Below are 12,061 nucleotides of genomic sequence, written 5' to 3' on the forward strand. Positions count from 1 at the left end.
AGCTCTGCTTCAGTCTGTGACAGCTGTCACGGGGCAGCCAAGCATCAGAGCGGGAAACACCTGGTGTGTGTCCTGCTTTGGACCCACTGGTGAGCCTGGCTGCTTCTGCTTCTGCCAGAAGTTGCATGTCTGTGGAGTGGAGACACCAGCCTGTCTTGAGGCAGCACTATTCACCGGGGCTCCACAGGACGTAAGTGTTCTGTCTGCCATGGTTAGGAGCAGCTGCTCAGCACATGTGGCTGCTGACCATCTGAACAGTGGTCCCTGTGCTGAGGGACAGATGTGTCACTACCTGCCGTGACTGAGCTCACCCAAGGAGCCCCATTTGGCTATGGCTGCCATAAATAAGGTTATGATCAAGGAGGGCTCTGTGCAAATGTTTGCTTCCTGTGCTCCACTGCTACTCAGGCAAAGAGAAACTCCTTGAGTTATGACTTAGGATCCTAACGAATGTGGCAAAAACCTACAAGAAATATCTAATTCAGACGATTTGCAGGTAAGGAATGCCAGGTACTGAGAAATGGGTGCCACTTTAATCTAACTCAGGAGCTTGGATGTGTTCAGGCCCCGGCTTCTGAGGTGTGTCACATGAGCTGGATGGCCGAACGGAGTGGGAGTGAAGGGTCGGCATCGTATCCCAGCTCAGACACCTCTCAGGAGTGAGATCTTGATTTTTGAGTGCATCATTTCTCCCTTCTAGGGCTCAATTTTGTCCAGGTGCTAAGACATTATTCAAATTAGTGCATGTAAAGGGCTTGGAGCCGAGCAGGGGCTCACGGGTAATGCATAGGAGGCGGCAGCAAAGCCCCTGAGCATCAAAGTGAATGGAGGAGACCCCAGCAGGGAGAGTAGACATTGCACTCTGGAGGGGTGGGGGTGGGGGACACAGATCCTGTGGCAGCGGAGTTGAGGGGACTACAGAACCTGAGGGAGGAGAGAAGAACACAAAACCCAGGGCCACTCTTTTTTGTTTGTTTTGTTTTTGGAGACAAGGTTTCTCTGTGTAGCTTTGTGCATTTTCCTGGAACTCGCTTTGTAGAGCAGGCTGGCCTCGAACTCACAAAGATCTGCCTGCCTCTGCCTCCCGAGTGCTGGGATTAAAGGCGTGTGCCACCATCACCTGGCTGGGCCACTCTTTTTATCTGGGACTCTGTTAGGATTTAGATCTCAAATATGCCACAAAAGCCCATGGCCTGGTCATCAGCCTGCAGCTCTATAGTGAGATGCTGGAACCTTTAGGAGGGTAGCTTGGGAGAAGGAAGTCAGCTCATTGAGGGAGACATGGGGACACTCTCCTCTTTCCTTGTTGTTTCCTAGCTGCCATTAGGTGAACAAACCTCCTTCATCATGAACTTCCACAAAGGGTCAAAATGACTGGCACCTTCGTATCCATGAGCCACAATTAATGAATCTTCTTTTCCTTGTAAATTGTTATCTCAGGTATTTTATCATAGTGACAGAAATCTGACAGACACATACCTTGGCCCCAGCATACCTAGAAATTGGTCTGTCTGCCCATTTGCACCTGAACTTAACCTTGAATCAGGACAGGACAGATAAGAGTCACAGTTCTGTCCACCCATGGAGGACTGATTTTTCTCCCCTAGAAACAAGGACAGACCCAGTAGTAAGCATGTTTTGATGTTTTTAAAACACTTTTTTGTTTTGTTTTGTTTTGTTTTTCGAGACAGGGTTTCTCCGTGTAGCTTTGCGCCTTTCCTGGAACTCACTTGGTAGCCCAGGCTGGCCTCGAACTCACTGAGATCCGCCTTGCTCTACCTCCCGAGTGCTGGGATTAAAGGGGTGCGCCACCACCACCTGGCTAAAACACTTTTGATGATAGGCATCCCTCCAAGATTCCGGGCTGCCCTCTTTGTGTCTTCCCAGGTTTGAGGCTCCGTGGCCCCATCCTTGGGAGAAGCCAGGCCCAGCATCATGAAAGGCATCCTCATCGCTGGCGTCTTTGTGGCATTTGCCATCACAGTTATAGGTGAGAGAAGCCCCCTTTTGGATTAAGTCTTCTTTTCCACCCCGTCAGAACGTCCTTGCTCTTGGCATCTTGGTACCCACCACCTGGCCCTTCAGAGAGACCACTCTGCTGTCGGCCAGGGTTGGCTCTTCCTCTTGGGGAATGGAGAATAATGGGGAGAAACTAATGGGCACAGCTCCATGTCACAGCATCCGTGTGGGGATCTTTAGAGAACAGTTGGGCGTCCATGCCCTCTGTTCGTTCTTCCTGGGGTGGGTGTGGTACTCTGTGAATGTCTACTGGTCTTTGACTCCCGTGAATCCTTTGTCCCCTCAGACTCCCTGAGTTGTAGACAGTGTTACTCACCCAACGAGAGCTGCAGCAACGAAGCCACTCCATGTAGCCAAGAGTCCTTCAGTTGTGTGGAATCCTTGGTCAATTCCACTCTAGGTGAGTGGGGCTGCCTCCATCTCTGGGACTTGTGGCGGGGGGAGCTAAAGAGGGTGGGCATAAGAAGGACCCCTGAGCTGGGGCCGGGCTGTGCAGTGAGACTAGTGGGTTATGAAGACGACTCCCCTGTGACTGAGGTGAGCAGGAGCTGCATGGCCGTACAGGTACAGACTCAAACAAGAGGATAAGCCCTGTGATGACTTGGAAATTGATCCCACTGATTAAAACCTCACTGTAGATACATTTTTTTTTTTTTTTTTTTTTTTTTTTAGATGTAAACAGCAAAAGCAACTCAGAGCTAAATGAGAGGCAAACATTTTGCCCGGGACATGTGCTTTTTCAGCCATCTTGTCTCTCATCCTCCTGGCTCCTTTCTCTTCTAGATCAAATATCTTCTCCTTGGTGAACTCCTCCCCAGGCATTCTGACTGACAGGAACCTCTGGGGCACTTAGAGTTCTTTTTTTTATTTTATAATTTAATTCCATTCCCATCTCCTCCAGGGCAAAGACTCCCCTGAGGATTGAGTTCAACCTGGTAGATTCAGTCCAGGCAGGTCCAGTCCCCTCCTCCCAGGCTGAGCCAAGCATCCCTGTATAAGCCCCAGGTTTCAGAGGCCCACAGAAATCCACAAAGATACCCCCACAATAGACTACTGGCAATGGTCGAGAGACAGCCCGAACTGATCTACTCTGGTGACAGGATGGCCAAACACCCTAGTTGTCCTGCTAGACTTCTTTCATGCACAAAAGCGGGAAGGACAACAAACTGACATCTAAACTGTGACCTTGGTCAACAAGGGCCTCAGGAGATGGGTCAATCATTAAAATGCTTGACACACCAACAGGAGGACCTGAGCTTGTCCCTCAGCATCTGCGGAAAAAGGCCAGGCATGGCCTGTAATCTCAGCACTGTGGCATCCAAGACAAGATGATTCCTGGAACTTGCCAGTCTAAAATTTGTGAGGTCCAGATCAGCTCAAGACGCTTTATCAAAAAACAAGTCGGAGAGCCATTGAGAAAGCCAGTGTTGATCTTCGATGCTGGGATTACGATTATACGCCAACATGGCCAGCTAAATTTACTTAACTTTTTAGTGTTTTTTTTTTTTTTTTTTTGTGTGTGTGTGTGGTGCTGGGGATTACATCCAGGGCTTTGTATGCACCAGATAAGCACTCTACCACAGAGCCACACTCCCAGTCCCTTAATTTATTTTGACCAATCCACATTTAATGTAACAGCCACATATGTGGATGTCTCCATATTGGGTGGCTCTGACTGGATTCTCAGGCAGTTTCTAGGAAGGAGCCCCAGCTAGTACTGTGATGTTGTATTATATACCAAATCCCACTGTGTTTGCTTTATTATATTTTGAGATGCTAAGAAAATTAGTGGTCTGGGAGGGCTGTATATGTGTTAGATTAAATCACCATTTTCTGGTGTCCCTCCTGCCTGGCATTTGTACCCAACATTTTGACATTATGAAACAACATTGTCACCCACAAAGTTCATGTTCAAGAACCAAGAGATGTAGTTAACAAAAAAATTATGAAAACTTTTAATAATATGTTAAGTAAGTTTACAACTTTGTGCTGGGTCTCATTTACATCTCTCCTGCCTGCATGTGACCACATGAGGCTCACAAGGTGTAGGTTAGCTAATGGCAGAGCTTAACCCATCTCTCTGCTAATCTGATGAAGGAAAGAGTTCTCTGATGGGGAAGGGTTTTCTTCTTGTTCTCCCCTCACACACCCCCACACCAAGACAAGTTATCACTATGTATGCCAGGCTGTCCTGGAACTCACTTTGTAGACCAGGCTGGCCTTGAACTCACAGATATCTGCCTGTCTCTATGTTCCAAGTGCTGGAATTAAAGGTGTGTACCACTATGTCCCACTGGGTTCTTCTCGTTTTAAGAAACCTGCAGTCTGTGGGGGACCTTCCCCCACTTTTCCCAGGGTTCTCTTGAGGAGAGAGGGATAAGAAATATTAGGTATAATGATAGGCCTAGTTGATGGGAAGAAAGACAGAGAGACAGGATAGCTTCGGAAGGACCTGAGTCAATACCCAACGGCCCAGAACTTTATTCAAAAAGGCTTTTTATAGCAATGCCAAGGGGCAAGGCAAAAGACCTCCCCCTTGCTAGACACAGCCAAGTGCAGACCCTTCTAAACACCTGGTAACCACGCCCGTGGTCAAATCATTCCCTTATGCAGCCCTGCTGGGTAAAGCAAGCTCAGATGGTCTGACCTTGAGTAATTTGGGCCTCCACACCAGTCTCTCCCAAGCTGTGCTGAGCAGAGGTTCAAGTCAACTGTCCCTGTATGAAGCACTGTTTCCTCACCCTGGAGCCTCTCCAGGTACTAACAGTCTGTGTTTGCCTTCATGTAGGAGGGTCCCACTATTTGTACCAGAACAGATCCTGCTCAGCAAGTAATTGCACCGAGGGCAGCACCCAAGTGGCCTTCACAGTGCATGTGTTTGATGACCAAAGATTCCATTTTGCAAGCCAGTGCTGCCAAGGAGAGGCATGCAACGACACCAGCCACGGTTTGTACTGGGTCCAACAGCCTGCCCTGTGTCACACCTCCGTGCTCCACCCTTGATTTTCTGTCTGGTTTGCTTGGCTGGGGGTGGATGTCTCAAGTCCGTGCACTTCAGTACACAGCTGGATGACATTAGCATCTGACTTATAGCAGTCCCACAAGAAACATGTGAGATGCTCAGCCATCCCAATACCATGCTTTCCTCTTCTACAGTGAAAATAGGGATCTCACGGTTCGTTTGTGTGGCCAGTGAAGCGAGTGCTCACTAGTCATTCTTAAACTTTGTGATCTCAGGGCCTCAACTAAGAGTTTCTTTTAGACAATGTTTTCTGTGGTCAAGGCTCACCTCAAACTTGCTATGGAGCCAAGGATGACCTTCACTCAGTCCTCCTGCCTCTGTTTTCTGAGTGTTGGGATCATAGGTGTGTGCCACCACACCTGGCAACATTCTAAGTCTCAGAACAAGTGAAGACTCCCCAAATCTTTTGTTTATAATGATCTCTACCTGCTAACACAAGGTTGGGAAATAAAGCTAAGCAAATTCACAAATCTTAATTCATTTACTCAAAAGCAAAAGTATTTAGCCAGGCATGGTGGCACATGCCTTTAAATCCTAGAACTTTGAGGTAGAGGAAGAGACAGGTGGATCTCTATTAGTTCGAGGCCAGCCTGGGCTACATAGTGAGACGCTGTCTCAGAAACCAAAAACAAATAAAAAGTTATGCATATTAATACTAATAGAGTTTTACATAGAAATAACTTCCAAAAACATTTATTGAAATGAATGGCATTGTTCCATATATATGTACATATATGTATACATATTAAAGATTTATTTATTTTTATTTTATGTGTGTGTGCTTGCATGTATGTGTACCATGCATGTGCAATGCCCACAGAGGCCAGAAGAGGGCATCAGATCCTCTGGAACTGGAGTTATAGAGGATTGTGATCTGCCACATGGTGGCTGGGAACCGAACCTGGGAATCAAGCCTGTGCTCTTAATCGCTGAGCCATCTCTCTAGCACCACACCCTCAAATATATATTTTGATAGAGCGTTTTAACTTCTGGTTTAGCAGGAAGCTGGGATCTCATATTTGCTTGTGTATTTAGTCTGTTTCAGTCTCACTCATTATGTGGGGCTTCTGGAAAATTCTGCTGCAAGCACACAAGGCAATAGGAGAAAAAGGAGCAGATAACACCTTGATGTTGTATAAAAATAATTTTAGCCTCTCGGAATCCCTGCAGGGCCTCAGGGACCCAGGAGTTCCTGACCACAATTTGAGAGGTCGTCAACGAGAAGTAATGTCAATCAGACACCCGTTGGCTAATACTTCAAACAGCTGGCTGGTGTTGGCATTGGTTACAGCTTGGATTCTTTCTTTTCTTGCTCCTGTCTACCCCAGGGCACTGTGGACTACCATTCTTGCAGACTGGCTGCCCCATAAGGGTGGCCTCAGGGGTTGTACATGGGAAACCTTTGGACAAAGCACGTGTCTTTGGGGCTAGATCTAAGGTTCCCTGATCGCAGACTCTCCAGCCACTTCTCTGCTTGCCTGTCGCCTCTTCCCCAGGGCAGTGTGAGAACATGATTCTAAGCAATGGCTTTCCTTTACCCAGGAACACAGGCTCTCACCAACACCCAGTGCTCTGCTTGCTATAGCTACAACACAACAACCTGCCAGGAGAAAACCCGGCAGTGTTTCCAAGGAGAACGATGTGTTCACATCACTGCTGAGTTTGTAAACGGTAAGTCTGGGACTTCAGTTCCTTCACCGGGCTGGAGCGGAAACACGTCGGGTCTTGATCCAAGTGCTGAGCTAAGAAGGGCAGACGGGCCGGGGAGGGTGGAAGCAGAGGGGGGATTAGCTCAGGATGCCTTTCAGCTAGAGACTGCCAGAGTCTTCTGCTGGTTGCTACTTGTTACTGCCGCTCTTAGTCCAGGGCTACTTCTGGTTGCCTTTCTCCTACCCTCCTGTGGTTACTTATAAGGCTCACTTATCTGACTGCATGACCCTCCGGCACTTGCTTTGGTCCTAGGCTGCCATTGCTCTGTGTAGCTGTGTGGTCGCTATGCGAGTGTGTGGGTTCATGCGGGTCCGTGGAATGAAGACACAGAGACATCTTAAGAATGAGTCTGGGCGGTGGTGGTGCACGCCTTTAATCCCAGAACTCGGGAGGCAGAGGCAGGCGGATCTCTGTGAGTTCGAGGCCAGCCTGGGCTACAAAGCTAGTTCCAGGAAAGGCGCAAAACTACACAGAGAAACCCTGTCTCGAAAAACAAAAACAAAAACAAAAACAAAAAGCAAAACAACAAAAAAAGAATGAATGTAGCCTTTCATGGCTGCAGGGGGGTCCAGCCTGGAAGGACTGAAGCACTAACCCTTTGCCTAGGGCATATTTATTTACTCTTTTTTACAGTTTAGATAGTTAATTTCCGTACCTTCCAAGCAACCCAAAAGGAGTTCCCAGAGACCAAATGCCAGGTGCAAATTACTTGAATTATCAGGTACCTCGGTTTTCCGGGTTTCCTGGACCAAGTTTTGCATAGGCCTTTGATCCTTGGGGGACTCTCTGATCCTTGACTCTCAAGACTCACATAGGGTGATAAGAGAAACAAAAGGTATGGTTAAACAAAGGAAGGATTAGGTCTAGGTGCTGCTCTCTGGAGCCAAGTCAGGAGCTCAGCAGAAATGCTGCCACAGCTCTGTAAGTGTGGATAGGTGTGACTTACTTGTTTTTATACCTATTTATACACATTTCTTCTACATCTTGAGAGGTGTTGGCTTGGGGCAGCTAGGGCCATCCGGTTATTTCTTTTTTCCTACAAAAGTAAGCTGATAGTGGCCATCATTTTGTCAGAGTATCCACCCTGCCTGATGGCAGCATGCAGAACACATTTGCTCCTTGCTAATGGAACAGCCCTGGGGCCTCTGCTGCCTGTATCTCTGTCCTTATTTTCCCAGGACAGAGTAGACCTTGGCTGGTCCACTGAGGTGGGAGGTGGGGGTGGGTGGGTGGGAGGAGGGCAGTGGAGCAAGGCTAGGGCCTTCTCAGCAGTCAGGTCTGGAAGTGAATGTGTAGTGTCCTCCTACACTACACTGAGGAGAACCAGTGTGTCCATCCTGGCTAAGGAAACCTTGGGAATGTGGTCTAGTGACTTCTAAGTAGGAAAAAAAAGAGGTGTAAACCAAAAATGAATAACCAGCCTGTCTCAGCTAACACACAGCTCAGACTAAAAGGGTTTAAGGCCTGCACCCAAATACAAATTTCATTTCAATTTTTTTTTTTTCCCTAACATCAACTTCAAAGCTTACCTATAATCCCAGAGTTTCCAGTGGATCCAAGCACCTTCTCTTTTAGGTGAAGTTAGAGACATAGATATTTCCCTTCTCTGAGTTAGAGACATAGATATTTCCCACATACCCTTGCTGCCTGGGTCAAGTGTAACTGTCCTCACTGTCAAAGTGCTCACCACAGTGGTAAGCCTACACACACACACACACACACACACACTCATTGTCACCCAAGCCCGCAGTTTACCTCAGGGTTCACTCCTGATATAGTCCATTCCAGCAGGACGGCGTCACATAGAGGAGGCCTTCTGCCCTGAAAGCCTTCTGGGTCCCACCTGCTCAGGCTTTTCTTCTTCCCCCAAGACTCTGGCAACCACTGGTCTTTTACACTTCCTCTACACATTTTCTTGTTCCGGAATATCCGCTCTCTCTCCCTCTCCCTTTCTGAGTCTCTCTGCGTTTCTCTATCTCTCTTTCTACTCTATCACCTAATGGAGGATATACAATGTATGCAAAACATACATTGTACCACTTTGGGAATGGTGGAGGTGCCCACACTGGCCTGGTTTTTAATTCTAAAATTGTGCTTAAAGGCAGCAAAAGACCTTCTCTGCTCATCTCATCCCCGTGTCTCCTGGTGGTGTCATCTCATTGACACCGAAAGCCGGTCAGGCCACAAATGGACCCTTGCTTGCTTGCTTTGTCCAACATCACTTTTAAAATCCCACTGAGGTGTGGTAACTTCCTGACTCAGGTTAGTTCAACTCTCAACGCTGATACCTGGGATGAAGCAAGAGCAATCTTTTCTTCCTGGGGTCTGGAGGTCTCTTTCACACATTATGCCCTGACAGCACCAAGTCCCTTCACACCCTCGAGTCCCTTCAGTCCTCTGGGAGCTCCCTGCTTCCCAGGGATGCTGGCAGACCTATAGGGGCGCAACCACTCAGAAGTAGCTGCTATTATAACTATATCTTTGAAAGTGCCATGGACCTTTTTTCTACAACGGGAATCAGAAACTGTTTAAACAGACAGAGCTTTGAGTCAAGACAGAGATGCTGAGCATTTCCTGTACACTTTCTGTTGGCTTTTCTTTTTTTTTTCTCAAGGAAAACTCAGGCAGGAAGAAGTCAGATCCAGAGGAGTGAGATGTGAAAGAAAATGGGTCGGGGGTGGGTGGGTGGGTGGAGCCCAGGGTGCCCACTGATTTATTCCTTTCTGAATGGAGAGTTGAAAGAAAGAACTGCCCCTGAGCCTGTTAACCACACTTGCCTTTTTCTTCTTTTCCTCCTCCCCTTCCTCTCCCTGTTCCTTCTTTTCCCATTCCCATCTCTCTGTGTTTTTCTTGATTGAGTCTTGCCATGTAGCTGAGGGTAGCCTTGAACTCAGGATCTTCCTGCTACAGTCTCCCAAGCACTGGGCTTGCAGGGCTGCACCATCACACCCAGTTTGTTTCTGGCGTTTTCGCCTGACAGCTCCACAGGAACACAAGAGATGGGGCATCCAAGATACAGCTCCCACCCTTTCTTTAGGCCTGGGTTTGCAGCCCACCTTTCTCAGCCTCAGTTGCTTTTGGGGTTGGGTGAGGAGGGGTCTGGCCTCTGACCTCCATAGTTCCTGTACTGCTGCTACTGTCTGGTACTCCTAATTCTGGACTTCTTCCTTAAGGTGGCTTTCAGAGCCAGAGGGGCTGTTGTATGCTGCTCAACTGCTTGCAGATAAATAACTGTGTGGGCTGGGGCTTGGCCGGTAGGGTTGTCTAGAGTTCTGACTGTCTCCTGTGCATCTTCAGGCACTGAACGGAACGCGGTGGAGCTGAAAGGCTGTTCCGATATCAGCGAGTCTACTTGTGAAAACTTGGCTCTTGGGAACAAAACAGTGGGAGAATTCTTTTTCCAGAGCGTCAAATGCGAAAATGCAACCATAATCCCAGTCACCACCAACACCCCTCCGGCCAGCACAGGCATCAAAGCTTCCTTCACCTCCTCTGTCTTCGGCAGCCTCCTGCTTCTGAAGCTGCTGTTCTGAGGTCCCTGGGCTCTGCCCCACCCAGTGTCCCATGGGCGTTAACACCCTTTCTGTTCACATTCTTTCCAGTTTTATTGCTCAGTGGGTTGGAAGTCACAGGACTCCAGGCAATGCTAGCAGCTACATTATGTCCTTTATTAAAGTGTTGTTTGACTTCTAGACAGCCTGTCCTGATGTGTTTGGGGCTGGGTGTGGTGGAGGTAGGTGGGTCTTTGCTTTGGAGGTAGGAGCTTATTTGCCTCAGGACTCAAAGATGTCCCCTCTTCTGGTCCATCTTGCTTCTGAGAGGCTGAACCTGTGGCCTGGCTGGCACCTTCTACTAGCATCCCTGTATTCCAGCGTTCTACTTGCTGCTGCTTGTACAGTCACATGCAGGAGGTGCCCCAGCTGAGCCCTGTCGTGCCCTGGGCTGCTCCTAGTACCAACACAGAAGTTCCGCAGCTTTTCAATCTGCTACGACATCTTGACATCTGGTTATTCAACAGTTGTCCCGAGGCCCACAGCAAAGGAAGAAAAAATTGTCATCCCAGAGGCCTGTCACTATGAAGGCCCAAGAAAGGCATGTGCAGGAAGACTGCCGAGGACCAGACTGCTCCCTCTGGCTGCATGATCAAGTCTCTAGGAAGAGAGAGGACGGAGGGGCTCAGAGCCTGGGATGAGGAGGTCTCCTGTAGCACTGTGCAGGATGGAGTGTGGCTGCAGAGCCCTGGTCCCTTCACTCAGAGAGTTGAACCTGGTCATGCATTCCACATCAGATAACCAAGGGGGCAAGACAGCCTCTCAGTCCCAAGCTTGCAGGGTTCAGGTTTAATAGTAAGGTGGGGCATTGGGCTAGTTTTGGATAAATGGGGTTTTCTGTAATAAAGCCACCATGAGGGCTAAGATGGTGTGCTGTATCACCATGTCCACTCTGACTTGCCTTAGTTCTTTAAAAAAACATTTATTCTTACTATTTCTGTGCACATGGTGTGTGTGTGTGTGTGTGTGTGTGTGTGTGTGTGTGTGTGTGTTTGTGTTCACACGAGTACAGTGCTCACAGAGGCTAGAAGAGGGTGCCAGATCCTCTGAAGCTGGAGTTATCGGTGATGTTACAGCCTGATGCGGCTGCTGGGAAGGGAATCCAGGTCCTCTGCAAGAGCAGCAAGTACTCTTAAGCGCTGAGCCATCTCTCCAGCCCCCCTTAGCTCTTTATTTTCCGTTTCAGGTTTATTGAAAAGTTACAAAACCCGGAGTGCTTGAGAATGCCTTCACCCAATGCTCCAGTTTCGTGTCTGCTGCTGTGATAACAGAATCTCACAAAAAACACAGCTTAGGAGACCAAGGGCTTATTTCAGCTCACCGTTCCAGGTTACAGTTCAGCACCCAGGAGAAGTCACAGCTGCAGGAGTATGATACAGCTGGTCACACGGCATCCACAGTTGAGATCAGAGAGAAACATACACACACAGCATCACTTGTTCACCTTGATTTCTTCCCATACAGTTCAGGACCCCCTGCCCAGGGAATGGCACCACCCATAGTGGAATGGGTTTTCCCATATCAATTACTTAATGAAGACAATCTCCCCCACCACAAGACATGCCTACAGGCCAACCTAATATAGACAAGCCCTGATTGAGACTCTCTTTCCAGGTGGTTCTAAGTCAAGTTGATAGTGAAGGCCAATCATCTTACCCCACCTCTTGCCAACTTGTCAAACAACACTTTTAAACCATAATCTTTCACTTTTTTTAATTTTTATTTTTATGTGTGTAGATGTTTTGCCTGCAAGCCTGCC

At 48.1% G+C, this 12,061-nt stretch overlaps 1 protein-coding gene across 1 annotated transcript; it reads left to right on the forward strand.

Annotated features, from left to right (window-relative positions):
- The first annotated feature begins 1,935 nt into the window (after positions 1–1,935).
- On the forward strand, positions 1,936–10,284 carry LOC131916308 (ly6/PLAUR domain-containing protein 8-like). Its single transcript, XM_059269617.1, has 6 exons — positions 1,936–1,990; positions 2,306–2,419; positions 4,808–4,966; positions 5,599–5,604; positions 6,584–6,712; positions 10,049–10,284. The coding sequence occupies exons 1-6, from the start codon at positions 1,936–1,938 to the stop codon at positions 10,282–10,284; spliced, it is 699 nt and encodes a 232-aa protein (XP_059125600.1).
- The last annotated feature ends 1,777 nt before the right edge of the window (positions 10,285–12,061 follow it).

Source organism: Peromyscus eremicus, chromosome 8a (genome assembly GCF_949786415.1).
Source record: "Peromyscus eremicus chromosome 8a, PerEre_H2_v1, whole genome shotgun sequence".
Lineage (NCBI taxonomy): Eukaryota > Metazoa > Chordata > Mammalia > Rodentia > Cricetidae > Peromyscus > Peromyscus eremicus.